Source organism: Rutilus rutilus (genome assembly GCF_951802725.1).
Source record: "Rutilus rutilus genome assembly, chromosome: 12".
In the NCBI taxonomy this organism is placed as follows: Eukaryota; Metazoa; Chordata; class Actinopteri; order Cypriniformes; family Leuciscidae; genus Rutilus; species Rutilus rutilus.
The window spans coordinates 38,004,768-38,031,561 of NC_140217.1; the positions used below are offsets into that span (position 1 = coordinate 38,004,768).

At 36.4% G+C, this 26,794-nt stretch overlaps 1 protein-coding gene across 4 annotated transcripts in view; it reads right to left on the minus strand.

Moving 5' to 3' along the window:
* The window catches only part of cacna2d2a (calcium channel, voltage-dependent, alpha 2/delta subunit 2a), a 212,215-nt gene extending 196,346 nt beyond the window's left edge, over positions 1–15,869 (minus strand). For 3 of the 4 annotated variants that reach the window (XM_084425667.1, XM_084425666.1, XM_084425664.1), the window contains exons 1-2: positions 15,479–15,848; positions 1,725–1,806 (exon numbers count right to left, since the gene is read on the minus strand). In XM_084425667.1, the coding sequence (XP_084281793.1) occupies positions 1,725–1,806; positions 15,479–15,594 (198 nt within the window). In that variant the 5' untranslated portion in view covers positions 15,595–15,848. Of the gene's footprint in view, positions 1–1,724; positions 1,807–15,478 lie in introns of all 4 variants that reach the window. The other variant, XM_084425665.1, reaches the window with a different exon arrangement.
* Between the last annotated feature and the right edge of the window lie 10,925 nt (positions 15,870–26,794).

Sequence of the window (26,794 nt, forward strand, 5' to 3'; positions counted from 1 at the left end):
CTAAACTTTCCATTAATTTTCATTTTTAAAGGAATGAAACTCCCGATTTAAATGTTTTGGACACTACATTACATATTTACTCAAAAATCAACCAAAAATAATAATAATACAAAAAAAAGGGGAACTCTGAAGTTCATATTCAGCCAAACCTCTCAAATCATCTCAAAATGACCAAATGTCATCAGATTATATCACTATCATACATCCTATCATTCTATCACTACTCCTCCTAACCATGTTTACTGGGTTTATCTAACCAGAATAACATCTGCTACCTGACTTTACCTTATGGTTAAGTATTAATGTTCAGCTTGTGTTAAGATTGTGATCTTTCTGACTTGTTCTTTTTCCCCAAATATTTCCAACACACCAAGTTTTCAAGCAAAATATCCAAATACGTATTCAAGATTGTTGCACGCTGAATGCGGCCAGTCCATTCTATTTACTTTCTCAAAAATAACTTTGAGAAGCTAAAAAAAATGCTTAGAATTCATTTGCAAGACTTTTTTTTTTTCATAAAGGGTGGGAAAAGAATATCGGAATAAACTGGGCATGAAAAGGAAAGAGAGAGTGACGAAGGAAAGCAATCTTGTTAGCGGGCCGCCGTAGCCCAGGGAAGATTTCTATCAGACGCACATATAGGGAGAGGCATCCATTTAGAAAATGGCTTTTTCTGCACATGCTGGGCCATTTAGCACTCCCTGTGACGACTCCTGTTTGGGCCGGAGATAAATGCGCTTTCACAGACTCACTGCACACACACACTCAGACCACAGACTCAGCAACCTCCGGCTACCGAGAGTGCAAACACAGACTTGCATGCATTCAGTGTCCCAAACTGATTTTCTAAAACACACACACACACACACACACACATGGATGGACAAATTAAAATATACTTTCCAAAAACTGAGAATGTTCATCCTCCCAATCACTAACTCTGCTGTTTATCCCAGCAATATATATATATATATATATATATTTAATGCAAACAAACAAAAACTCCCACAGCTTGGAAATGGAAATACCCAGAGATACATGATTTACTTTAAATAATGTATTAATATTGAAATAAATATTTAAAAGTGCTATATGAGACCAAAATATATTATATCATTTTTTATTTATATTATTTTATTTTTTATTCTACTCATCACAAAAATTATGAACATACTGTAATTTGTAATGAACAAAAATTGCATCAAAAATGCCTTTTCATGGTCTCACTATATTTAAATATTAAGAAATTGTTTTATGCCATTTAACAAAATATTCAGAATAGTCATTGATTTAACTAGTGAAACATTCATGTGAAATATTCAATATGAAATATACAGTATATGTCAAGCTTTCAGAAACTACCGTAAAATTATTGCTTAGTGCCCAAGACTGCTGTCAACAGAAAATTATTGTTATGAAATGTCTCTATTGAAACAACTACACACAACAACAAAAAAAACACTGCTATTACTGTAATCATCTTATGCAACCACTGTTATCATAACATCATAAACAAGTTAAAGCTTCTTCCTAAGGCACCAAAACAAAGATAAACAATACTGTGTGATTATTATGGTCACTTCCACACTGATGTACGGAAGAGAGATGCCCTTGCCCTAACTCTGTAACTCCAGAATTTCTTTATATTATAGAATATTATATAACTAGATATTATATAACTAGATTTGTAGTACGGTCTAACAAGTTAAAGATGTTCAACTTACTCCCTTCATTTGTTGGCCTCCGGTGACCAGCTGCAGAACCTTCTCCAGTTCCTTCTCTATACGGCCGGCCCAGTGCATCATCCTGTTACACACACACAGACAGCATCGGTTAACAACAGCAATGCAAATCAGTAATAATCACCATCACATAACGGCTAAATCCCAATTCACACACTATCTGTCCTATATAGTGAGAGACAATAGAATATGTGGATTCCTAATCGTAGCACATTGAAAAAGAGTATCGCAAAAGTCACCAAATGGTGTGTATCTGTGCCTGCTACTGACTTTGTTAATATTGCACACTATGACTGATGTCCCAGTAATGATATATAGAATAGAAAAGAATAGAATAATAAAAAATTTCATTAAATAAAAAAAAGATAAAAAAAACATATAGCCTATATGATTTTTTTTTTTATAAAAGCTTGGACAATGTTACAAAAACATTACCATTTTGTCATAACATCAAAAAAGTTATAAATTAGGGCAGTCAAAGACTAAAAGTCAAAGACATTTAATCAAAACAGATGGATAAAGACTGAAATAGTTTTTTCAGACACACAGCAGAATTTTTAGGAGTTATTAGCATTTGAGTGTGATTCTGCACCAGAAAGCTGTTTCATATTGCAGAGGCGATCATGAATTACAATTAATATAATTGCTTTTATTTTGACTGTGACCTTGTGACCTTGAATGTCCCGGGTGCCGTCAATCTTGCGCTTATGAATTTCCCATGGGTATAAAAAATTATAATAATAATAATAACAGTAGTAAAGGCTTCCAAATGACAACTTTAAAGACTTAAATTAAACCAAAATTGGAGTTTGTGGCTTTTCCTGCACATCTATTAGCCTTGAGGTCATATAATGCACTCCAACATCTAGTTTTAAGAGGAAATATGTCAGCACATTATAAAAAAGACAGTGTGACATTTCTTTAAAAGCGTTATTATCTGCTAGAGCACATCCGCAGTCATGAGGTGTTTTAACATTCAGTGTTTGGGAAACCGATGGAGAACATTACAGGGGAATTTCAGCAGTGTCACACAAACCCTATAACAGCTTTATCTGCTGGCGCCTAATGGTCAGAGATTTGCAACCGCGGCCCGGGGTCAGAAATAACCCTTATCTGTGTTACACAGCCTAGAATAGCCCCTAAAGAAATCCTGCGTGTGTGTGCAAGTGTGTGTGTGTGTGTGTGTGTTTCTGACTGAGCAGTCTTATTTACTTGATAAGAATGACTGAACCCAGCTATTCTATTAGCATTTAATAATATAATGTTTTAAAAATAAATATATTATTTCATAAGAGAGTGTGTGTTTCCTGTGAACTCTTCTGTAAGTTTTTCTGTTTTTCCAGCATTTAGTTAACTCCAGAAACAGTTATTGCGTGACTTCCGAAGAGCTAAACTATTTACTATTTATCATTTTTTTGCAGCTTTAAAGGCATTATTCACATTGATTAACAAGATTGACCAGTATATTATTTTAAAAAAATTAGGGCTGTGAATCTTTGGGTAGACAGCGAATCGATTCGATTCACGATTCATAGGTTTTAAATTCGATTCAATAGCGATTTTTGCACATTCAGAACGATTCACATTAAAATTAGAATAATTTGATTCGATTCTGCATTTTTTTTATATGCATTCATAGGATTATTTAAAGGTCCCATATTGTGCACCTTTCAGAAGTTTTATTTTAGGTTTTGATGTCCTTAAGAATATAGATTTGCGGTACAAGTACCAAAAACCATCTCAATATATTTGTACAGCTCCTTTCTCAGGAGCTCTGCCAAGAACAGGTCGATTTTGGCCTGTCTACTTAATATTCATGAGCCTCTCTTCTGATTGGCCTGTTGTTTTCTGAGTGACCCACCATTGGTGGGCGTGATGACTAAGGCGGTGACTGTGTAGTTCTGACATCACATTTATACAGAAGTCACAACGGTTTGTGAAAGGGCACAGCTTCTTCATCCAGGCTGTGCGCATTTGTCTGTGGATCGACTGCTTTGAAACTTATATGGTAGTTTCATAGTCCCTAGACCACTGTTATCATGAAAAAAGCCAGGAAATTTCAGTTTTGACAATATGGGACCTTTAAATGCTTCCCCCAAAGTGTCTTAGTCGGGATGTGAATTACACAGCGGCCCTCAGGGGGACTAATATTTTGTAGCGCGTGTCTATAAAGGAGTCAGTGACGGCGCACAACGTCTTCATTAATTCGCACATGTAGTTTTTTAACGTTTATTTATATCAAAGCACTGAATTGCTTTCGAATCACTATTACTTTGTTTCTCAGCATTTAATACCGATTATTGACGACTCAAAAATACATGTTTCAAGATCGATGCATATGCTTTGAATGACATGAAGTAAAAGACATGCTGAGTAAATGATGACAGAATCTTTATTTTGGGGTGAACTATCACTTTAAGAAAGTAAACAGGCTCAATTTCAACTTTAATCACTACCCTTCTAAACTCTCATCCTGTCTCTCTCTCTGGCAGTGGGCTGGTCGGCTGTTGGCAGGTAAGAGTGGATGTTTAAGGAGCCGAATGATAAAGAAAGCCCGGTTCTGACAGAAATGCCTCCCTAAGCAGCAGCAACACTTGCTAACTGGGCCAAACCTGAATGAAGCGATCAAACGTCCGGAGATCAGAGCTGTATATCTGCCTGCAGCTCCTAAAGCTCTTAACACAATGAGATTCAGCAGAAGAGAGATGGATAGAGAGTGGAAGGTAAGAAAATGCTGTCTTAGGCCAGGAACGTTCTGTACACAAACACAGACGTGAAGCTGCTCAGGCAATTGCACTGCAAGTTTGCAGCTTGTCGTACTTAAAGGGATAGTGCAGCCTAAAATAAAACTTCTGTCATTATTTACTCACCCTCATGTAGGTCCAAACCTGTATGTCTTTATTTATTTCATGGAACATGAAAGTATCTTGTAAAGTAAAGTAAACTTGACATTGACACTGACACTGACATAAAAAGTACTGTGTAAAATGTCAGCACTGTAATCTAAGTCTTCTGAAGTCTTATGATTGTGTGAAAGTCTTGCTCGACAGTTGTGGTCACCATTCACTTTTAACAAAACTGACTGATAATTGAAACATATTAAATGTAAAATAATAATAATAATAATAAAAAAATGTAATTCGATGCAAAAAATAAAATAAAATAAAATAAAATAAAATAAAATAAAATAAAATAAAATAAAATAAAATAAAATAAAATAAAATAAAATAAAATAAAATAAAATAAAATAAAATAAAATAAAATTAAATAAAATTAAATTAAATTAAATTAAATTAAATTAAATTAAATTAAATCCTTACTCAGGTATTTTTGGCACTTTGGACTTTGCAGGTTAATTAAAAAAAAAAAAAATTATGCGACCTTGTAATTTTCAAAAAATAAATTTTTTACATTTTAAAAATATAAAATACCTTGGCGTATCTACACAAATCCGTGAGTATATTATTGCCTTTTTGGAAAGAACAAGAGCTGTTATTCCAGTGGAAATAGACAAAATAGAAATTAAAGACTGTTGACCAAACACTGAGTCTCATTTTTTGACACACAAAATTAGATGTAAAAAGCACCCAAAAAAATGTGTATCGAGCAAAATGTTTTCAAACACAAAAGAAAATTATTATTTTTTTAAACTCAAAAAAAAAAAGAAGTTGGCAACCTGAAAGTAAAACATATATTTAGAAAAAAAACTAAATTGAGCAATTATGTTATGAACTGCAGTCTGAACTTTCCGGAACAATGATGCATTAAATTAAGAATAGATAGAAGCATTAACGTATGTATGTTTCAGAGTTCAGATCTAAGACAAAAGTAATTGATACATAAGCAAAAACACACACACCTATGCGCAAATACACAGTTAATGGACTGACTTTTCTAAAACAAACATGCACATATTCACACTAAAAGCTTTGGGGGTTTTAGCACCTGCATCTCAACGTACACTGAGCTGGGTAAAGAGCACTAAGAAACATAGACTAAGACCAAATGAATGGCATGTATAAACGCAATCGTAACTTCATTCAATATTGAGTAAACCTTAAAACACCTGCAAATAGTCCAAAGCTTTCATAGTGCTGAGATTTCAGATATTTACTCTCTATTACAGCTGTTTCACTGCAAATCTAAAAAACAGCCAGTAACAACACAACCCTCTGCATCTTCTATCTCCACCATCGGCGGAGCGACATGGTCATTTGTCATTTAAAGATAACACAGAAAAAGAAATGCCATCATGAAATGTCAGCTTCATTTGAATGACAAGGATGAGAAGATTAGCAGAAGAATGCGTCACATTGGCCAACCCTCTGTGGACACACGAGTCGCCATTGGATAGTGCATTTTTTATTGTACTTGCCAGACCTTTTACATGCAAGGACAATGCAAATGAAAAAAATCTACATACATAAAATACAAAAAAATTGTGTAAAGAGTGTTGTAAAGAGTGATACCATTGCACAGCGTTTACTCAGTAAAGTTGACTGAGTGGAGGCGGTTTAGTAAATTGTGGTTCAGCTTATAGTAAAGGAAGCAAGGGTGTAGAGTTACACTGAAGCTATTTTAAGGCATGAAAAAAAAGAATTCACAGGAAAAAAGGTTTAAATATGCAATTTTGGTGACCAAAGATGAGTTTTAAGGGATAAAATGATTGACTACAGGGGGACTTTAACATTAAAAACAGACAGCAGCAGGAATATTAGGCTGACGTCACTTTAAGAAATAATGCATGGATCCATACGGATACTGTACACATGCTTTTTCTCTCTCAACTGTAGGATACTACTCTAGGATACTCCCCAAGATGGGCATTTTGACATAATTTTGTGTGAAATTGTCCATTTAAGCTCAGGAAGACGTGAAAGGGAGCTCAATATGCTTCAGATATCTTTTGCGGAGGGTTTTTCACGCTTTGTTTAAAATGGCAAGGCTAAAAAGCACATGCAAATTATTAACTTTCATGTGGACACAGCACTGGTCAGATTGGGACAGCGTTGAATCTCTTTACGTGGCATACGTAAGCCTCTCTCTTTCTCTAACGCCGAGTGTGTGTGAGAGAAAATGACAGAGGGCACTCTCAGCCAAGCAAAGGTGCGTAAAGTTCAGCAGGCAATGAAATTATGTCTGCGCTAAAAAGATTTTTTTTTTTGCCACTAACTCAAATCACAGACGACTGAAATCGTACAATTTACTAGCCATTGGCTAATTAAAGACATTTTTTAGTCGCCCAACGTGAAATTTGGTCGCATATGCAGATGATTTACTCGCATTGTAGAGAGTTGTTGACAACAATAAAACACACTTCTCTACAAATCCACAACTGGCATCTAATGCGACTATAATCTAATGCGACATTTTCAGCACTATTTTCTTTATATACAAGTGACGTCTAACCATGTTTTGTAAGATATAATATTTTAAACAAAGTATATATAGTATACAATTATATAAGTTAATCCTGTCAGCTATGAACAGCACACTGAGGCTCCAATTCACACAGACTGACCAAAATTGGACAATAGAAGATTGGAAAAACTTTTCCGGGTCTGATGAGTCTGGATTTCTGCTGCGACATTCAGATGAGGGTCAGGATTTGGCGTAAACAACATGAAAGCATGGATCATCCAGCCTTGTATCAACAGTTCAGGCTGCTGGTGGTGTGATGGTTTGTTATATATTTTCTTGGCACAGTTTGGGCCCTTTAGTACCAATTGAGCATCATTTAAACGCCACAGCCGACCTAAGTCTTCTTGCTAACCATGTCCATCCCTTTATGACCACAGTGAACTCATCTTCTGATGGATACTTCCAGCAGGATAGGATGTCACAAAGCTCAAATCATCTCAAACTTGTTTCTTGAGCATGACAGTGAGTTCATTAAACTCAAACGGCCTCCACAGTCACCAGATCTCAATCCAATACAGCAGCTTTGAGATGTGCGGGAACGGGAGATTCGTATCATGGATGTGAAGCCGACAAATCTGCAGAAACTGTGTGATGCTCTCATGACAATATGGACCAAAATCTCTGAGGAATGTTTCCAGCACCTTGTTGAATCCATGCCACGAAGAATTAAGGCAGTTCTGAAGGCAAAAGGGAGTCCAACCCAGTTCTAGCAAGGTGTACCTAATAAAGTGGCCGGTGTGAGTGAAGAAAAGGTCAGCACACCCTCTCCATTGCCACACGGTTTGAGTCCATAGCACAAACGCTGTGACTTTACTTTCTTGATTGTTCCAGTAGAGCATGGCGCTAGAAACATCAAGTTCATGGGTTTGATTCCCAGATAATGCATGTACCGATAAAATAACTTGAAAGCAATAGATAAAAGGTGTGCCAATGCATGCACAGTAAAAGTATGTACTTATAGTTAAGGGTGTGCTCACATCCATAACCCTAACTCTATGAGCTATGGTAATAGTGATAGTGAGGAAACAAGCAGCAGTTACCTCTACTCAATTCAATTTGCAGGCTACTTTGGTTTAGTGTCACGTTACAAAATATCCATTAGAGGTAGATTCAGTTAAGTTAAATGTCATTTGGCAGCTGAGATTCAATTCACTCAAGCTCCCTTTAAAGGGAAGTTGATTCACTCTGTGGCCATTTGAACACCACCAGACCACTCTTTTGGGCAAAAACAAATCTGCAAAATGGTTTGCAAAGATTTGACCTTAAAATCATGTCAAATCATAGCCTGGCTAACATCAGACCTCGTCTGGGAACCACATGTTCATTTTCTCGTATTTGAGGTGTGGTTTCTGAATGCCCAGAGCCGTTTATTGGGCGCTACTAATGTCTATCAAATGCGCCTGTACGTAGCTCATAGCCAATCGTTTCAATTATACCAGATGACGTATGTAGAGCGACAGAAATTCAACGAATAACTTCACGTCTAATGCCATGTTGGATCCATAGATATAAACAAACTGCTTCGGTGTGTCGCACAGACGTCGTCATCGTCTTGCTGCTCCCTCCCCGTTCTGTGATTGGTTCCCTTTTTGAGGGGAAAATCTGGTCCATGGTGTCCAGGCTGCCTAGCAGCGTGAATAAAATCAACTCTGAATTTTAGTATTGTTTCTTATATGAGGATCCTTTTTCAAATACAAGGTCAATATTGATTTTCACTAACGACAAAACAACAAATTATCCGTGAATTTATATGGAACTAAGCTTTAGGAGCTTTCCATCTTTACTCTCCTCCCTGTTACGTTGCATTCGGAGATCGGCTATTTTTGACTGACAAAATGCCGGCGGACACACAGCTGCAGTGAGTTGTTCAAAATCTTTCTTTTTAGTAAACTCTGTGTACACAAACAATGTGTAGAGCCCCTGGTGATACTTCGAGCAAACTTCACTACTTCATGTTGTGTCGAGCCTTCTTAGTGTTTTAAAAATAGCGATTTTTGATGCTATCATTGTAGTGCCCCAAGCACTCCCATTCAAAAGGCATTTTGACCGAAAACGAAAATACGGTCAAAAAAGTGGCATTTCCATTCTAATTTATGCTTTTAAATGAAAGTTTGCCTCGGGTAGATTAACAAAAAGACCCTAGATTGCATTTTGGCGAGAGTTACCCTTTAAAATCATGTCAAATCACAAATAAAATCTAATAATGGCATCATTATCTTTAGATTTTCCCAAATGCCAACCTGAAGTTGGCTGGACCTTTTACAGTTTTACAGTTAAATAAAAACGAATATGGCTTGCAGGACTTACAGCAGCAAAGAAGATGAAGGACATCGATGGACATTGATGGAGGATGGACATTGTATATATAGAATTATTAGTGGCTTGATGTCATTGTGCAAAAGAAGAAAATCGCAATAACATGTGGCTGACTTTAATTGACGGAGTTTGTTTCTTTGAGGGTTTATTATTATTATTATTATTATTATTTCTCCTTTGTGTACTATTGGGTATAGGGTGGGTAAGAATGTTTGGAATGTACATGTTGTATGTTATTTTAGGATATGTGAAGTTTATGTTAAAGGAGCCGTATGTAAGATTGTGGCCAAAACTGGTACTGCAATCACTGTCAAATTACTGTAGAGCGGCGTATCCCCTCCTCCTCCCCCTGACTCGAGGTTGCCAGATAGGCTGCAGGATCTAGCTGGAACGTAGGCTGCTACGTAGCTGTGGTAACTAGAGCAGAGCTGGCAACCCCGATGCCGAAAAACTACTGACTTCATGATTGGTAGATAGGTGGAGGGTGGGGCTTCAGGCCAAAACACAACATGACAACATCAACATCAGTTGAGGGCTGCAACTTCACTTTTTAAGTGACAATATCCTGGCCGGACTACTGTTGTCAGTGATATAAGTATTTGAAATGAACATGATTTCTTAATGTCTAGTGACATATCAGGGCCATTTTATGATTAATTGAAATACATTTCTTACATACAGCTCCTTTGTGTGTGCATGGAGAAGTTTTGTGTTTGTGTATGTGGTGTATGTATATGGTTTTAAATTTAAAATGAATAAATAGTTCATAAAAAAAGCTTTTCCCATATGCATTTTTTGACGGGTGACCCGTCTCTGACTCACTGTACTGCTTCCTCTCACGTTTCATGCTTTTCAAACATAATTAACCAAACTAAGCCAAACTCTGTTATTATAAGTGCTATGACCTTAGAAACCCTCAATGCGAATACAAGCGGCTGAGCCGCTGCAGAGGGAGTTTCCTGTAATCTATTGATCAGATACTGACAGATACACAGGAACTGAAGAAAGAAACGAGACTGAACGTGTTTAGATTACACAGTAATGAAAGATCTAGACGGAGATGATAATAAATGGTTTGCGGGGACGAAGATGCTGCAGAAGGAAACATGTCAACCAAGAAAAGGTCACAGAGGGAGAAATAACGGTTTTCAGAGTGAGGGATGTTTTCTCAGGGAGAACTGATGCTAACCGCTAATGACAACACCTCCAGCATGAACAGGAATCCAGAATGCTTGCTCTTTTATACTCACACAGGCCATAAAATGTGCCAGGTCATACTTTTTATCTCTCCATCATACAAACGCATTTATTTAGTGCCTGGCCAGTATGTACAAGCAGATATTTGACCAAATACAATATTTTATGTCCATAATGTATTTGTTAATATTAAAATGAACATTAACTAAAATTAATAAATGCTGTAGAAGTATTGTTCATTCTTTTCATTCATGTTAAATAAAGTAGTTAATTCATTATTAACCTTTAATGAAACCTTATTGTAAAGTGAAACCACTCCTCTACCCCTAACCACAACCAATTTTCTGCATTTTTACATTTAAAAAAAGAAAAAAAACATAATTTAGTAAGATTTACAAGATGTGTTTTCCTCATGGGGACCAAAAATGTCCCCAAAACGTAAAAAATGTCAGCTTCTACTATCCTTGTGGGGTCATTTGTGTGTGTGTGTGTGTGTGTGTGTGTGTGTGTGTGTGTGTGTGTGTGTGTGTGTGTGTGTATATATATATATATATATATATATATATATGTATAATAATATTGTTTATGTCATGAACAAAAATACAAAAACACGCTTACAATTTTTAAATCATTTTAACTGAAGCTTTCAGTACACAAGCCATCAGTGTCATCTAAGTTAGCCAATAGCTGGTAATCATGTTTCTCTCACACTAACTCACCTCCTATTTCTATTACTTTTTAAAGTTGCCCGACTAACCAGCCTGAATATCCCTGGTTAAATACCACAAAACCAGTAGTAAAGTATCTAGAGAGGTGCTCATTCAAAGCCAAGTTTCAGATTCACTGCACATGTAACAGAAAAGCAGATTAAGAATAGCAAAATATCACAAAACTGGTGCCTAAAGCATGTTAGATAGGACGTAATCCTCACATTACCTCCATAACAGATGCTATTGGTTATTTTATTGTGTTCAGTATCAAATATAACATGATATCCATATCCAAAATGAAACTTTAGTGCCTACTAGTTCTTGTCTGAGAGTCATATACTGATCCTGGTACAGTAGTAAACAAACCCAGCCTACATAAGCTCTACATACAATGATCTACAATCATTTCATAATGGAAAACAAAAGTACTTTTTGTTCTTGGGTGACATTTCGTCCTTACAATCATGAAAAAGTTTTGTTTGTGTATTTGTTTTTGTATGTTTGCTTTTCATTGGAAACCCCCTGAAATTCCCTCTCTTCACCGCACTGCCACTTCGACTAGCTTACATGTAAGTGTGTTTGAACAGTGACGTTTCAGCACCATGGAGAGCGCACTACAAAGACATTAATAAAACTTCAACTGAGACTAAGTATTTTTAGACTATTTTAAATATTATATAAAAAGCTTACAGTTCAAACTCATTCTTTACTGCTACACCACTTTCTAATTTTAATTCCATGTTGTGCTTAATACTTAATAAATTAATACTACTAAAGCATAATTACTGATATTTTTATAACATAAATAAATAGATAATTAATATAATATAATTATAAATTAAAAACATATAATAAGACTTAGGATTGTGACTTAAAATATTATCATCAATAATAATAATAATACTATCAATAAAGATTTCTACTATCAATTCAGAATTTATGAACTGAATCCTAATTTCAATGCATGAATTTGAATTTGAATTGAATTGGCCACGCCCCCACAGGAAGTTGATTTTGGAATGACAGGAAGAGGAAGCTACTGAATGGAATACAAAGAAATTCAAGTTTTGAGATCAATTTAGACAAATTATGGCTATTTATTCCCTGATATTATATAGAATTTTTTTTTTTTAAAGATAACATTTAAAAGGTGCGCAATCATGTCTTTTGTCAGTGAGCTCAAAATAAAAGGAAAAAACGTATGAAAGAAAAGCGGAGACTCGGTTTGTGTCACTAAGAAGAGGTTACTTTCCTCTCTAAATAAATTATTTAAATGCTGAGTCATTTAGCCATTAACTAGCATGACTGGAGGTAATTGTTCCCAAAAGAGCGCATGTCCCTCACTCGTATTGCGTCATCATCCTGATGCAAATCTGTAATACAAAAACACCCTTAAATGTTATCAGTAAGGAGAATTTTGTGTTGACCTGTGAATGACAATCTCAGTCGCTGCTGTTTATAAATCAAACCCAAAAATTTTAATGACAATTAAGCTCTGTTTCAAAACCTGCCTCACTATGAGCTCCCTTCAACTTCATACGTGGCAGACTGATACACTTTACATAGGCAGCAACATGTTAATTATATGAACTTTTTTCAGTTCTTTTTTATAATGAATGAACTATGTTTACAATCAGGAAGTGTGCATCTGATGCCTTAAAATGCTGGCAGCGCACTAGGCATTGGAACAAAGCTTTAAAAGCAACATGGCAGCCTCCTCCGTCCATACCACTCAAAAGCGTGACAGAGAGATTTGAAACGAGGACACACCATTCCTTGTCTATCGTCACCAATTTACGAATATCAGACTGAAACAATGAAAGCAATAAGATAAACGTAAGCGTGCTTGATCATTGCTATGACTTCGTTTTGGTTATTGATTGAATTTCTTGCTTTTGTTAAATCCTTCTCTATAGTGGTCATGCTTGCTTACTGACTGGCTTTGGTAAAGAGGGGAAGGCCTCGAGGCTCAAAGCGCTGTGCAAAATAAGCGTTGCAAATCTCTGTGACTACAGGCTACAACACCGCAAACAGAAAAACACAAACAGAGAGAGCGAAAGATAGTCCATTTCACCGTATTATGAAGAAGATTATCAGTTATTAACCATTACAAGAGTTGAAAACCAGCCTAATGTATTATTTAGCTCTAATACTATCCAGACATGCACTATTTGTTCTCTGGCAGCGTCTCTGTGCTTCTGACAGGTTGATAGACGTTGCTTATCAAGGTTGACAGATTACATATGCTGCGCTCTTGGGAAAGTGAAACAATCCTTTTATAAATGCACGATACTGTTCTCTTGCCAGGCAGAAATAAATTGAAGACCTATGGGTTAATTACTATCGTGCTAAGCATGAAATAAAATAAAATTCTGTCAAAATGTAGAGAGGGATATATTTATAAAATCTAAAACTGTTTACCTAACTAAGTTATTATTATTATTATTATTATTATTATTAACAATAATTGTATTTGACACAGTGATGATGCCTCAAAAAGTGACACATAATAATAGAGTTTATTAAAAATATGTGATAAAATATTTTTAAGAAATTAAATTTAAATTAAAAGTTGCTAAGACTTTTTGTTTGACTATCCTTGAATGAAATTTTGCAGTTAATGGCAACCCTATCTGAACAGACTTGCAAACCATTTTTTATTTCAACCCACCAGTTGAGTCGAGAGAACCACCGTATATAATCTAATTTAAAAGAGAACTATAATATAATATCCTGTTTTGTTGCAAATGTCCAAAATAAGACCACACACAACTTAATTTTACATTACGTAAAACCTTATATAAACAGCATCAAAATTCTATGATTTCATACAGCATGTGAGACGAGATAATCCACGGGGACTGGCATGTGTGGGCACACAGCGGACAAATCCAGCCTCTGCCCCATACGAGCGCACAACTGGCACGGACCCAGCACCCTCACTTCAGGAGGCAGCTGGAGCGCAGTACACTCCAGTGCAAACATGAGATGCCTAGCATCCCTCCATACACAACTCAAGTATATACTGCAACAACCAATTCTAAACTTTATGAATAGGAGTATGCATACTTGCATATCTGGGATATCAGGCATTAGGAATCTACTGCAGTTTTTGGAGAAAAGAAAGAAAAATCTCACAGGAGAACTCAATTGTTGTTTTAAATGTTAATGGATTAATTAAATGAAGAGAAAACCACATTAATTGTATAGCTCTATCCCATTGCTGTGTGTCAACAGTTGTCTCAGGCAAAGTTGATGCTTAAAAGAAAACGTGAGCAATCTCATTCTCCTCCAGGCTGTTATCATGGGTAGTTTATCCGCATAATCGATATTAGACAGGTCACTGATACACAAGTGAGACTCACAGTATTTTTCATGAGTACAAGAATTTTCAGATTCAGATTCCTTTTATTGTCATTGTACAACGAAACTCCATATTCTAAACCATAATTAAATCATAACTAAACAAAAACTAACTTACGTTTTTAAAGAAACGTGCTATTATCTACAATATCCTCGCGCGCACCTTTTGACCAATGAAATTATTTTAGAATTATTTTACAGACATTTCCACTCGCTCACATTTTGAAGCTGGTCGCACTACAATCCTAAGATCTTAAAATGACTTTTCCAGGACTGTTAAACAGCATTTTTTTTTTTTCAGGTTATTCATGACCGTGGGAATCCTGTATCTAAAAGCTGACAGTTCAGTAAGAAAAAAAGCGTTTGCGTGATGCGCTTCTGTCAAAAAGTAGCAGCATTCAAGCGTGCGGAACATTCCGCCGTCGTTACCGACGTATCCGTGATCGGTAACATGACAGCAAGCAACTACGAATGCATCCACGCTGAACCGCTAACTATCGCCGTTCTCCTGTCACGCCTCTTTTAATACATAATTGAACGACTAACCTCCTTGGCAATGGTAAACAATCGTGCAGAATTGCTTAGGACTACAAATATGAACGCTGATTAAAAAATAAAAACAAATTGACGCGTTAACGGGAACATCTCGAGTGTCTCACGAAACTGGGACGCTGTGAAACGCGCGCAGAAGACGCGTTCCGCGCTCGCGCTTCTTCTTGAGGTACTTACGTGTAGTGCTGAGGGAAGAGGAGCGTCGCCGTACCCGGTGAGGAGAAGCTGAGGAGCAGCACAGTTTGGACGGAGAGCACGCAGAACAGACTGGAGGACTGAGCAAACAACGCCATTTTCCATTAAAAATTCAAGAAACAGTGTAGATATGCACGGAACCGGTAGTCAAGCGAACGGGGACTGACGCCGAGATGTCGACGAGGATGTAGAAGGCTCGTTAAGATCCAAAGCCGCTGTTAAATCTCAATCGGTAACGGGGCTGAGGGAATGATTGGCCCGAGACAAGGCAGTTCTGAGACGCGCAGATGCGTTGACGCTGCTGCCGCCACTGGCGATGCTGCTGTTGCCGCTGCTCAGCCTTATTTGCCTCCCTCTCTCCCTCTCTCTCTCTCTCTCTCTCTCTCTCTCTCTGAAGAGCGGGGGGAAGCGCGCTATCACTACGCGACAGACGGGGGCGCGCGTCTTGAGAAGACCCTGTTGTCCAGTAGTTATCCAAACTATCCTCATTAAATAAGACCGAGACTGTATGTGAAATATAATATGTTGAAAATGGAACATGGCATTCTTTAAGTAGTTATATTTTAGTACCACTCACTTAAAGGGTTAGTTCACCCAAAATTGAAAATTATCCCATATTTTAGGCTACTCACCATCAAGCCATAGGTGTAAATGACTTTCTTCTTTCAGCCAAACACAATCAGAGTTAAAACAGCCAAACACATCATTAAAGCCGAATAGATAACTTTTTATGATGGATGAATGTGCTTTGTTTGGGCTTCAAAAAACAATGTACCATTCACTCCCATTATAAAGCTTGAAAGAGCCAGGATATTTTTGAATATAACATTACATGAAATGTAAAAAATTCTGAAGTAGAAAATCTGAAATAGTATTTCAAATGATGCAACACATAATAAAATATCTAAATATATATTTAAGACAGATTGGGACACAGAATTTGCATTCTGCAAATCCTGTAAAAAATAAATAAATAAAAAATAGTTGTGCGAAATAGGCACAAGATAATATGTCAATAAATCAAATCAAATCATATCAACCCAGACAGCAACATAGTGTCTGCCCAGATCCGGACCACATCCAGGCCGTGTGGAATCCATGTGTACCAGATGTGGGCCGGATCTGGGCCGACACTATGTTGCTGTCCGGGATGATACGATTTGATTTATTGGCCAATAGAGAGAATCAATGTCAGATTGTATTGTGATGAAACATCTGATTTACACCCCCAGATACCATGATCCTACCATGGTGCTCCATACAAAAAGTACTGTGGTGGCCTAGAGATGTTTCAAATCGTACAGCAAAACTTTCTCATAATGCTTTCACCAAAACACCAGTTAATTAAAAGACATTGAGCAAAAAGGATGAAGAAAAGGTCAGTGAAGAGAAAAGATCCTGCAGCTTCCAATACTGTGTTATCTAATCACTGGCATTCATATTCATTCAATCAGTGCATAGATGGACCAACAGGTGAACAACACACTCACACACAAACACACGCACACTTTCTTTGTGCTCCGTGTGCAATGTGCAGAAAGTCGGAATTCATTCAATCTTGTGGGAATTCCCTAATTCATGAGTTCATCATTCTCTTGTTGTCTGTACTAGTTGGAGCGTGAAACACAGTTGTCCTTCAGGGCCACTGCGTCACGAGGATGTTATCGCACAATCCCATCGGAAAGGGACAAACGACACACTGCCTCTTCCTCAAACACACTGCTCAGGTGCCCTTGACTCAGTATTGATCAGAGCAGACAAAACACAGTGTCAGCCTCTCTCTCACTCACACACAAAAGACTGTCACTCCTGCATTCAGTTTGTCCTTATTTCCCGTGTGTGTTTGCCTGATGGATAATTGCATCATGATTTAGGTTGCCATGCAGCATCTGCTAAATTCCTTTCAATTTATTTTCTGTTCCCCGCTGTGTCTGTTTGTAATCATACTGTACGTTTACATATTCAAACAATTTCAAAGTAAAATGTCTTTTGTCAATTTTGAAAGCTGTAGTGGACAATGGCAATCTAAAATATCTATATAACAGAACATTGCAAACTAAAATTGTTGTCACTGAACATTTGTCTTCGTTTGAAATGATCTTTCTTATTATTGAGAAGCATTTCGGTCTAGAAAAATATAGCCTATATTTAATTGTAATATAGGCATATATATATAATGTATTAGTAAATGATTAATTAATGCTGTAGAAGTACAGTTTATTATTAGTTCATGTTAACTAGTTAAGTAATGTTAACTAATGAAATCTTATTGTTACCAGTATTACTATGGCATCATGTCAAAACGTTACAGCACCATTGTAATTTTTGTAAGTAAAGTAAATATGATACACGAATATGGCACAGAACATTTATGAGTGTACGTGTTATTTTTACTGGAGTAAATGGGTTGAGCAGGCCTCAGCCTAGACACATTAAGCATCAGTCCCTTAGTGAAAATGCAATGAGGAGACCTTTCCCAAATCCAGCCAACCATCAGAAAAGTATTGATTCCTGGGAAGTGGCCAATGCTGAGAATGAGAAGTAGGCACTGATCCCTCTTCCTCTACAGACGGGCCTGACACACACGCAGCTTAACTGAGCATAGAGGAGACCAATGGGGTGTGTTTGGCATTGCTGTACATCACTGTTCTCCCTAATTGAGTCTTACATTGTGTTGAGGAAGGAGGAAGGGAAGAGACAGAGAGAAAGTGAAAATCCCTGAGGAAAGTGTAAAGCTCAGAGGCTGATCTTTCACAGTTCGGTTTCGTTTAAGGATCAGTTTTCTCAGATGTTGCTCCTAAAATGCCTGAAGACATCAACATAGAAACTCGATTTCTACATTTTCTGAAGAAATGTGAGTGGTGTTACTCATCACCTTGATAGGGTCCTATATTCTCTCTACAGTGGAAGTCATTTGACACAAGACTAGCAGCACTATATAGAATGAATGTGTGTACAATATTTTACACACAGATGATTTGGTCTTAGAAGAATTTAATGAGAAATGTTTAAACAGTTTGAGATCTCTTAGGGTGTGTTCACACTAGTTCGGTTCACTTGGTCATTTGGTCCGTGTTGTGTTCATATGTCAGTCGAACCGCACTAGGGTTGTTTGGACTCATGTTTTCAGTGTTCTCGGTCCTGTTGTTTGGTGTACACCAGGGTTCGGATGGCAGCGTTCACACTTATTCAACTGAACCGCACTATGAGAGCAATCGCAACCAGGGTTCGTTTTAATCCAACCAAACATGCCGAGTGTGAACACACACTTAAAGTCTAGAGGATACACATCTGACAATAATGGTGTCTTTTACAAGGAGAAACAACTGAGAAACAGAAAATTAAAAGTTAATACAAAACAGTAGGGGTTCCTGATTTAGGAGAAAATTAACATATTATAATAATAGTAGCCGTAGTAGTAGTAGTAGTAGTAGTAGTAGTAGTAGTAGTAGTACACTGTAAAAATTATCGTGATTTTAACGGTAAAAGACTGTAAAAATGCTACAGTGAAAAACTGTTAATTGGTTAACAGAAAGTTTCCGTACTATATACGGTAAATAACTGTGATAGATCTAATGGTACATTTAATGTAATTACTGTAAAATACCGTTAAATTTACAGTTTTTGAAAGTGAAAAAGAACAACTCATTGTATAATTTACAGTGAAATTTACAGTATAATTTTCTTCATAGTTTTCTTAGTTTGTTCTAATCAGTTATGTACATTAGGGTTTTATGTTACATTTAATGTTGTTAAATTAATGTTTTTTCCATTTTTTAAATTTCATGTGTGTTACCATGATGGTGTTTAATCTTTGTGTGAATGACACTGCAGCTTCTATTATATTAGTATTACATTTCTTGTGGAAGAGCTGCTTGTGATGAACTTTGATTGATCATGTGACTCTCATCACTGCTGTGATTGTTGGTTATCAGTGTATTACAATGGTACAAAACAGATATTAATACTTCAATAGGACGATAAATTCACATTATATCAGATAATGAATTACGGTTTATTACTGTAAATTTTAAGTTAAGTCTGTAAAACCAATAACGTTGTTACTGTATTTTTGACGGTAAAGTACTGGCAACCACAGCTGCCGGTTTTTTACCGTAAAAATCACGGTTTAATTTTTTACAGTGTAGTAATAATAAACAAAATAAGAAATTTTACTATTGTAATATTTCACTGTAAAAATAAGAAAACTATTAATTTTATATTAATTTTATTTTGCAGTACAACTGTAAAATGACAATATTTATTTAATAATCATTTTATTTCAATTAAATGTGCAGCCCTATAAAACAGCATTCACAACTCTTTTTATTTTCATTGATATGACGTATTACTGAATTAAAAAATAATAATTAAATAATAAAAAATTAGGACAGGGCTAGATTTTTTCAATCAGGAATTGACTGGATTGTGAAAAACTGGCATTAACACTATCAACAGCTCGTGCGGCCTAGGTGACATCGTCCAAACAGCACGGTCGTTTCAGGGGCAGAGCAACTTACAGTTACATGAAGGATTCTGAAGACATTTTGTGGCATGCATATAGCATGCATCAATGAATTATTAACAATAAAACCAGGAACATAAACAGAGTCAGCCTTCATGTTGAGTTAAAGCAAACGTTTCCATTTAATCTCAATTCAGTCTAGGAGAAACAACTGAGGCATTAAAAAGATATCTCATTTTCCTTTCCTACAGGAACCAGGTCTCCAGCTTTCATTCTGTTACCCAGCGAGAGACAACATACTTCCGTGGACGAGACGGAGGGGGAGCCATTTGAAAGAGTAAAACACACCGACGAATGGGTCGAGCTCAATCGATCCCAGCCTGTCTGGGAGCCTGTGAGTGCTGAAAGATCCTGTCAGTAGCGATCAGATACTGATCAAGGAAAAGAGGCAGAAATGTGTAGCGTTAATCCGAGAAGGCTCAAGGCAGAGCCGAGGGGGAAACTCATGCACCTAGATACAAAAACACAAGCATGCACGGCCACACACACATTCACACACACACACACACACACCCACACAAGTAGGACATGCTTGGAGAGAAATTAATCATAGCGTATGGCTCCTGTCTCTAAGATAGGAAGAGGGCTCGAAGCATTCTCTCACTAATACTAAAATAACCCCTCCACACTTGTGGACTCCAGCGGCCCACGCGCGCTTGTCTTATCTCCTGCTCTCTTTATCCATTTCTCCTCTCTCTGGCCGTGCAGCAATATGTTCAGCTTAAGAGAAAAACGACCTGGACAACAGACCTCTCGCCCCACCGAGTACTATGTTTAACACAGCTTTACTACACCACACAGAGTCATGTTAGCTGATATATACGCCTGGGAAAGCAAGGGCCCGTGATGATGTGACTAACTATTGTTTTCCACATTAAGACAGCCTGAAAAAGAATACACAACCTATTTTACCTCTGTAATGCTGATGTATTTTGTGAAACAGGGAACTCAATGGGGGCGGGGGGAGGGTAGGATCCTCTTTCAGAAATTATTTATTTATTTATTTATTTATTTATGATAATAACATACATTATAATAATGTTTTATTTTTTATTTTATTCTGAAAGATTTAAAACTACCAGTTCATAAAATAACATTTGTTGAACAATTACTCAATTAAATAAAATAATTAATAAATAGAATAGTATTGTAATTATATACATACACACACACACACACACACACACACACACACACACACACACATAAACAGTACATATACATTACGTATTTATTAATATATATCCTCTTTGAACAATTACATAAATAAATTAAAAATTATTATCATTATATATATATATATATATATACACAAACATTATTTATTTATTTATTATAATAATATATTATATTGTAATAATTAATTACAATAATATTTTATTTATATATCTGAAAGAGAATCCACATATGGAAACTTCCAGTTCATAAAAGAACACTTGTTGAACAAATATATAATTAAATAAAAATCAATAAATAAATAGTATTATAATTATATATATACAGTATACACACACACACACATTATTTATTTATTACATTAATAAATATTATATTACAATAATTAATTTTAATAATATTTTATTTATTTAATGCATTTATTTATATAATTGTTCAACTAATAATATTCCGTAAGCAACAACAAAATCTTGGCATTTAAGTACATTCGTTTTTTAAATATGGGAATGCTAAATAAACTATAACTGAACTCATACATTATTATCATTATACTAAATGGCAAGTCAATGAAATGTCTTTTAAGCATCATTTCATTTACAATAAAGTTACAATAAAGATCAATCAGCGGTTGACAGGAGATAAACGGCTTGTCCTCCGACTGCAAAACACTAGCAGAGACCTTTCCCACAATGCTGCAAGGCATACTGGGAGTTTTATGCTCAAATGCCAGAGTGTCTCAAACTGATGATGAGTCACACACACACACACACACACACACACACACACACACACAGCCAACCCTCAGAGACGGCGTAAAGGAATGAGGTTTCATCAGTCAGACTCGTTGGAGCTGGCGCACTAGCTGCTGATCTGAGACGTCTTGTAGACAATTCTATCACTATATGGACCAGATCATCTCTAGATGCTTGACTTACAATTACTAACACTTGACATCTGTCATTTCATGCACTCATTTGGACAGGACTGGGATCTCTGTAGAGGGTGTGTATATCTTCCGGATGTGTGTGTTAAAGAAGGTCACTAATGAACATCAAGGAAGTTGCAGTCATCTTTCCCTCCTATTGTGACATATATCAGAGTGAAATGACTTCTTGAACAAGAAAAATGTAGGGCAGAACTTTATTTTGGCCATGAGGAATTGATTGGATGGTTGTGTTTAAAACATGAATGAATAAAAAAAATTAAAATAATGATGTATACGGATACATAATTTATAATAAATACTGCAATATTCCATTTAAAAAAAAGAATTGTCCATTTTGATTTCAATATGTAAAGCAGAATAATCTAACCTGAGAGTTTGAACGAAACTGAAATGACAAAGTTTCCATGAAACACAAATTTACCTTCTCAGGGACAAGCGGTCCCATCTGAATAATGCTTTTATCAACAGAAAAAAAATGCAATTTCACAAATTTCACTTCTATTACGATCAGATTTGTGCATTTGGAAGATTTCGTTCCATCATGTTTTTAACTCCCACGACGACATGGGACTGTAAAAGACGTTTTACTCTGAATATTGCACGAGCAATGAAAATATGCATGCTTTAAAGCTAATGCCATTTCTAGAGCATTTTAACTGGCAGGAGCAGCAGGGGCTAAATGTACTTCAGAAGGGCAATCATGCTATAGCACACCTTAAATGTCAAGCATAAAACTAATGCAATGCTATTTTTAAATTAGACAATAAAAACAGAGTAGGAAAAATGACTGAACAATAACCACTAATGAAGTCTAAATCAACATACATGGCCAAAAATGATTTGGTGATTTACAACACTGAATCTGAAGGAACAATATCTGAGAGAAATCACGGGGCTGCAGTCACTTGCGGCAACATGAAAACGTGCGACACACATCTCTCCTGCATGTACAGAAGTTCATGCAAATCTGTGTTATGAACACACACACACAGAAATAGAGTTACAGCGCTGACATGCTCTACTTGAGGCCTAATGACCCCTGGGTAATGGCACTCTTTGGTCTTCAGGAAATCCTCTTTCATGCATGCCTCAGCAGAGGAGGTGTGTGTGTGTGTGTGTGTGTGTGTGTGTGTGTGTGTGTGTGTGTGTGTGTGTGTGTGTGTGTGTGTGTGTGTGTGTGTGTGTGTGTGTGTGTGGGACAGGAGGAAAACTGATTAATGGGGAAAAGCAAAAGGAAAGATAAATGGAAATTGGTAAAACTGGAACAGAGCATCACATACAGGGGAAAAACTCAAACAGCAACTGTGTTAACATTCATAAAATATCAAATACTATTAGCATGTTTACTAAATAAATTATAAAATGATCTATCAACCTATTTTTTGATATCAAACTATTTGATATTATTCTGCCAGATAATACATTATATTGACTTTACATCTCATTATTTCAACCAGTAAAACATGAAATACGTTATAATATATTAATGGAATGGAATATAATGATAAAAATAACAAACAGATTGAAAAATCACTTGTTTACATTGAGTCCTTTCAAATCTCTGACAGAAAACAATATGCACCCACAGTATATATATATATATATAGTATAAGATGTTTTATGTATAAAAAATTATAATTATATATTTCATATTTATTTGAGATGCATATAGTTTGCATCTCATTATTTTATCCAGGAAACAATGTTTTGATAAATTTGCATAAATCTGATCAATTTGTCATATAATTAGTTTGAAAGATTAATACAATGCTAATAATATTATACAGATAATTAGAGAATGCACTGGCGTTTAGTATGTGTTTGTACTTGCCGATTTTTCAGATCTAATTATGATGCTGGCTAAGCAAACACCTCTAACAAGATCCTATACGTCTTATAGGATTTAAAAAAAAATGTTTGTCGCTTCAGGGCTATGAAACTTCATCCGATTGCATTTGCTCATCTTTTCATCCATCTTAACACCAAAGTGAAGTCAGGCCTGAGCCTGTAATACATCCATCTCTACCCGAGCGCAGAACTGAGTCTGCCCCATGCCATGACATGATACCACCCTTAAAAATAAAGGTTCCTTATTGGCATTGATGGTTCCATGAAGAACCTTTCCATTGAACAAAAGGCTCTTTATAGTGGAAAAGATTCTTTAGATTATTAAAATGCTTTACACAAAAGGAAGGTCCCTTTGAAGGAAAGTCAGTCATATTTGCAACACCTCCGGGCAGCGATTGTGGGCATAAGACCTGTATCTACTTCAATGGGGTTCTCCTGAAATCTCAAAAAACTGCTTGCGAACTCACATTTAATTAACATATTTCAAATCAGCAACAAAATCTGGCATGAACTGTCCCATAAATGTTGTTTCACATGCTTAGCGTTAAAAAAAAAAGCTTATTGTTCAGGCTAGACAAGCCAATAATGCACATATGTAGTCCTCAAACTGTTTTTAGAGCAACCGGAGCTGTCAATCAACAACTGGCTTTTTTTATTTAGAAGGCGGGACTAATTCAGTCATATAGAGCATTGCACTTTCTCCCATTCATAAGAAATATGAGTGCACCGTCTTTGTATATCTTAAGTCTTTGTTTACACTAAGAAAAAATATATATATTTTACGAAATGTTCACTAAAAGGTTCTTTGGAGAAACAAAAATTGGTTCTTCAATTGCATTGCTGCTAAAACCACCTTTTGGAACCTTTATTTTTAAGGCTGTGTTTGAAATCGCCCCATATAACCTCATTCACTATTCACTACGTAAGTCCACTAATATAGTTCCCTGAAAACGAGAAAAAATGAATGTGCCAGAAATGCTGCCGCTTTTCCATAGTTTGTGCTTTCTGTTTAATAATCACTCGAAACTTCGCAAACTGGCAGCTCCAGTAGTAAGATGAAAAGATTTATCTTGAACTCTGTCGTGGAAACTATGGATAAACCTTAATTAAACAATTTAATAATCAATTAAAAAGGAATGTATTCCTATATGATATTACCCTGTACCCACACTGGACCAGCGGTTTGGAAAATAGATCTCGCCAGCTTCTGGTGAGACTTGGGAATTAAAGGAGAACTCCGGTCAATTTTAACATTGAGCTCATTTTTTTGTACATTTGGAGTGCTGTCAGTACAGAGAACAACGACAAAAATCGGTGTTGCCTACACCGAGTTATCCTCTTTTAAAAATTTGCACCCTGTTGACTTCAATGGGGCAAGTTTTAAACCTGCTTTTAGGCTCTTAACATCCTTGATGTGTCATTACAAGTGCACAGGTCATGTGAGTGATTCCTTCGGAGTGAACGCGGGTGAATCTGACTGCAGTAGATGTGAAAGATATTAATAAAAATGATGTTTATTCAGCCAGCGCACATACCTGTATTTACATCCTGTTTTCGGTCGAAGTCCACAGTAGTCGATTGTCGAGTTCACGCGCGTGATCATAGGTACTAAACCTATGCGCGTGAACTCGACAATCAAGGATGTTAAAAGCCTAAAAGCAGGTTTAAAACTTGCCCCATTGAAGTCAACAGGGTGCAAATTTTAAAAAGAGGATAACTCGGTGTAGGCAACACCGATTTTTGTCGTTGTTCTCTGTACTGACAGCACTCCAAATGTACAAAAAAATGAGCTCAATGTTAAAATTGACCGGAGTTCTCCTTTAATTCGGCGACTCTCACGGTGCATTATGGGTATTCGCTATAGCTGTTGAACGGTTGTACACTTGATATTGAATGAGTGCACTTGATAACGTTCACTGTGGTTTCAGACACCACTACAAATGCCTGTCCTCTCAAATAATGCCCTATTTAGGTTTCAGACACAGCCGAAGAGTGCACTGTATGGTTACTGCCCCTAGACACGCTGACAACAAACAACATCTAAAGAAACGTCCATAGTCCAAAATGTTCACTATATTCATGTATCATAATATTTGCATTGGTACTCCAAAGTACTTCAATTAATATGAAAAGGAATCACAATGCTATATGCCAAACAATTGGCAACATGGTTCAACAAAATAGTCAATGTGGATCTAGAGAGGTTCTGGTTTGCTTAATGCTCGTCACCGAACGGAAGCATTGAAAAGTGCCATTTAAAAACAGTCAGTGGACATTTACTGAGGAGGATCTGAGTAACATGCTGAGTTTAATTGAGGATTGTTGAGCACTGAGGGCTGGCCGGTGTGCTCGGGTCAATGAGTGGGTTACAAGGAAAATGAGACATTAACACACCCTTTGGTGGAGGCTAGTGTGTGTAGATCTGTAAAACAGAGACTGACTACTATACGAACGTTCATGTGTCAATATGAAAGTGTGTGTTTGAGTTATGACTGTAGTGTGAATTCATTATAGTGCACATGTGATAATTGTAGTAATGTGAATATGTGCTAACTGTGCTAACATTGCATCCGGTTCCTCGTTAGCCTGTCACATTAAAATTCCTCTTAATTAGAATTAAATCATTGATAAGGTCCTAATGAGGTTATTAAGAGATAAGGCCTAATTCTACCACACACAGGCTACACTTTATGTCAAAATAGACTTTAAATAAATTCTGAAACCTGATTGGATGAGCCATGTTAATTTGTCTGGCAACTATAAAAAGTCTAAATTAAGGCTATTGAACTGCTACTAGTACAGA